Source organism: Dermochelys coriacea, chromosome 12 (genome assembly GCF_009764565.3).
Source record: "Dermochelys coriacea isolate rDerCor1 chromosome 12, rDerCor1.pri.v4, whole genome shotgun sequence".
Taxonomy (NCBI): Eukaryota; Metazoa; Chordata; order Testudines; family Dermochelyidae; genus Dermochelys; species Dermochelys coriacea.
In genome coordinates, this window is record NC_050079.1 from 24,274,008 (window position 1) to 24,277,135 (window position 3,128).

The window sequence follows — 3,128 nt, forward strand, 5'->3', positions numbered from 1 at the left end:
TCACTCACCTACAGATCAACGAGCTAAACAACAGGCAGATACATTCTCCCCACGTTGCTTGTCATGTCTCACCCACTTTTCTTTCTGTCAGAGCTTCCTGCGACCCCCACCACTCAGACCCACCCTAGGGAGGAAGACACACACGTTTCCCCAGCCAGTACCAATTATGCCCCAACCCCACTCAGAGCACAGGACCCCTACCCGTTTGCTCAGCTGTCAGGCTGATGTGATAAGAAAGCCCACAGAGCTTTTGCAACCAACTTTTAAGGCACAGCGTGGGTTGTCTTTACCCTGTAGACACGTGGGCGTTTTCTTTTTCTTTTTCTTTTCAAAGCACACTCTTTTCAGCTTATTCGTGTCGTTCCTAAGGCACGGACCGTTTAATACTACAGCTGCCTGGATTCTTTTATCTGTCAATAATTAAAAACCAAACCCACCCCATGAGACAAGCTGAACCGCAGCTCTCGACCCCAGCGGGGATCTGAATATGGCACCAAGAGTTTGCAAAAGTCCGAGTTTGTTTGGAGCGGGGCGGGAGGTGGGGCCGGGGTGTCTCACGCGCAGTTGCCCATGGCCTTGACCAAGGAGCTCTCAGGCAGCTGTCTGAAGATGCCCCTGAGTGTCTCCAGCTCCCTGGTGAGCTGCTCCACCCGCTTGCGCAGCCGGTCATTGTCATTGGTGAGCTCCATCACCTTCTGCTGCGTCTCCGCGTTGCGCTGCTTGGCCTTGTCCCGGCTCTTGCGCACCGCGATGTTGTTGCGCTCCCGGCGCACCCGGTACTCGCTGCTGCTCTTGTCCACTGACTTTTTCGTCTTGCCCCGATGATCCGCGGACATCATCTTGAGGGCGCCGGCGGCGGGCAGGCTGCTCGGGTGGTGCGGGTGGTGCGGGCTGGGCACGGGGGTGGGAGGCGGGGTGGGGTGCCCAGGCTGGAGGTGCATGGTGGTCTGCGCGCAGTGGGCGATCTGGTACTGGAGATGGGACGGGTGCTGCTGCTGCTGGGGGTAAAGGGCAGCCAGAGCCGCCTGCTTGCCCTCCGCCTCCTCCCTGGGCTCCTGTTTAATCACCAGGGGCCGCAAGCCGGGGGCAGCGATGCGCTCGTACAGGGGGTCCAGCTTGCTGTCCGTGTAGCCGGCCACGCAGCCGAAGAGCTGCTGGGGGTGGTGCGGCGGCGGCGGCGGCGGATGCCCGGGCCCCAAGGCGGCGGCGCTGGCCCCGTGCATGCTGTGGAAGTCGAAATCCCCGGCCAGGATGGCCTTGGCTTTCTCCTGCTGCTTGCTGTGCTGGAAGAGGTCGGCCAGGAACTCGTCGTTGAAGGCGGCCGGGTCGATGTAGGCGCTGATGTCGATGGAGTTCTCGTTCTCGCAGATGTCGCTCAGCTCCGCGCCTCCCGCAGCAGGTGCGGCCGCCGAGGGAGCCTCTCTGTAGCTGTAGGCGCTGCCGGGCTGCGGAGTCTGGAGGTGGCTGCTGCTCATCGGCGGCCGGGAATCGACCTCGTAGAAGTTGGCTTGCTCCATGGAGTATCTAAACTCTGCCAGGCATGGTGAAGGGCTCCTGGAATCCAGGATTCGCGGTGGCGAAGGGGACGCAGGCGGCTGAGGGAAGCTCTCCGAGCCCGGGGACCGAACACCCCCCTGCGCCTCTGCCCGCGGATCTGGAGTGTCAGCCGCCCCGACTTCCCCTTTCACTTTAATCAACTTGTGCCCCTGCTTACCCTGCTCTCGGCGATCCCCTCCCACCAGCGTGTCCGAATGGCTCTTCCTTGCTCTTAACTTCCAATTACTAGTGGCTTGAGTTGGTCTTATGCCTGCTGTATATATACACTCCCACAAGGGCTGGGGATCGCCCTCTAGTGTCCAACCTCCTGCTGGGAACCTTTGACCACAAGGCAGCTGCCAACGCTGCTGGGTCCTAGTGCCTGCGTTACACGTCCCAGACTGCCTCAGTCATATTACAAGCCAGCCCCTAGCAACAGATAAGCAAAGCTCAGGGTCCAGCAGCTAGCGCGTATCTGCACCTCCCTGGGGAAGGATTCGTAAAGAATCCCTCCTTTAAATACCCTTTCCAGGGGCAAGGCGTTGTTGTCTCCCCTGGAACTGCGAGGCTAGAGAACTTGGAGTTTGCAATTTGCAGAATGTACAATTATAGTGTCCCTCCCGCCCCCACCCCATAGCTTCAAAGGCTTGAACCGGATAGAAGAACGCTGGATTTAAACCTGCTGGGAAAGTGCCGCACCCGGGGACACCGATCAGAAGCCCTGTGAAACGTGTGCGGCAGCCCAAGGGGCTTCAAGCCCTGCCTTCCACGTGCCTCGGCACAGGAGGGAAAGGAGAAATTTGGCTAAAATAAATCAGTACATTTCCATCATCCATCTAAATCGTGGGTCCTTGCTAACAACCTCGACCGGTTAAGTCCAGGGGCACTCCGGAGGAAAGCCTCCGCTTCTCCGATCCCCGCGTTTTACAAACACGAGCTGGGAATATGAGCGGGATCGTGTTTGCCGAAAGTATCAAAGGCTGGTTTAAACACCACGTTCCGGGAGCGAGCCGGCGAGTTTGAAGAAGTTCTCGGCAGTACGGTTCCAGGTGAGAAAGCCGCCTTTGTATTCGTTCAGCTGCGGATTCCGGATTCCAACCCGGCCCTGTCAATACCCAACCCGCGCACAGGCTCGTCTCACAGAGCCTAGCGGGACTCACACAAGCGAGAGCGCCTGACGTTAAGCCCAGAGCCAGCCGCGCGGGCACTAGGACCCAGCCGTAAAGCCCCCGCAGTCGCCTCTCATCGGGCTGGATAGAGGCGGAGCCCTCAGGGATGGGGGTGAAATTCCACTTCTCTCTGCCCCCTGCAGCTGGCAAAGGGGAGTCCGCTCGGAACGGATTTATTTTAATACCGTGCCCATAAAAAGCTCCCCTGTTAGACCTCGGGGCAAGGAGACCGCTCGGGATACCTGGAGGCAAAGGTTTATGAGGGATTAAAGCGGCTGAGGTTTCCAGGTGGGTTGCAATGGGACCTCTGCGGTCAATGTTATCTTTACATCGCACGAAGTTCTGCGTGTGACATTGCTGCGTCTCACGCCTGATAACATCGCCAGAGCCGGACAGCTGCCGTTCGCCCGGCTTCGGTGCACG

General features: G+C 58.9%; 1 protein-coding gene across 1 annotated transcript; it reads right to left on the reverse strand.

Moving 5' to 3' along the window:
* Positions 1-339: 339 nt before the first annotated feature.
* Positions 340-2,715, reverse strand: CEBPA (CCAAT enhancer binding protein alpha). Its single transcript, XM_038368854.2, has one exon. The coding sequence runs from the start codon at positions 1,515-1,517 to the stop codon at positions 555-557; it is 963 nt and encodes a 320-aa protein (XP_038224782.1). The 5' UTR covers positions 1,518-2,715; the 3' UTR covers positions 340-554.
* Positions 2,716-3,128: the final 413 nt, after the last annotated feature.

Coding starts and splice junctions, on each gene's coding strand:
- CEBPA (XM_038368854.2), bottom strand. CDS start 1,517: ATGGAGCAAGCCAACTTCTACGAGGTCGATTCCCGGCCGCCGATGAGC.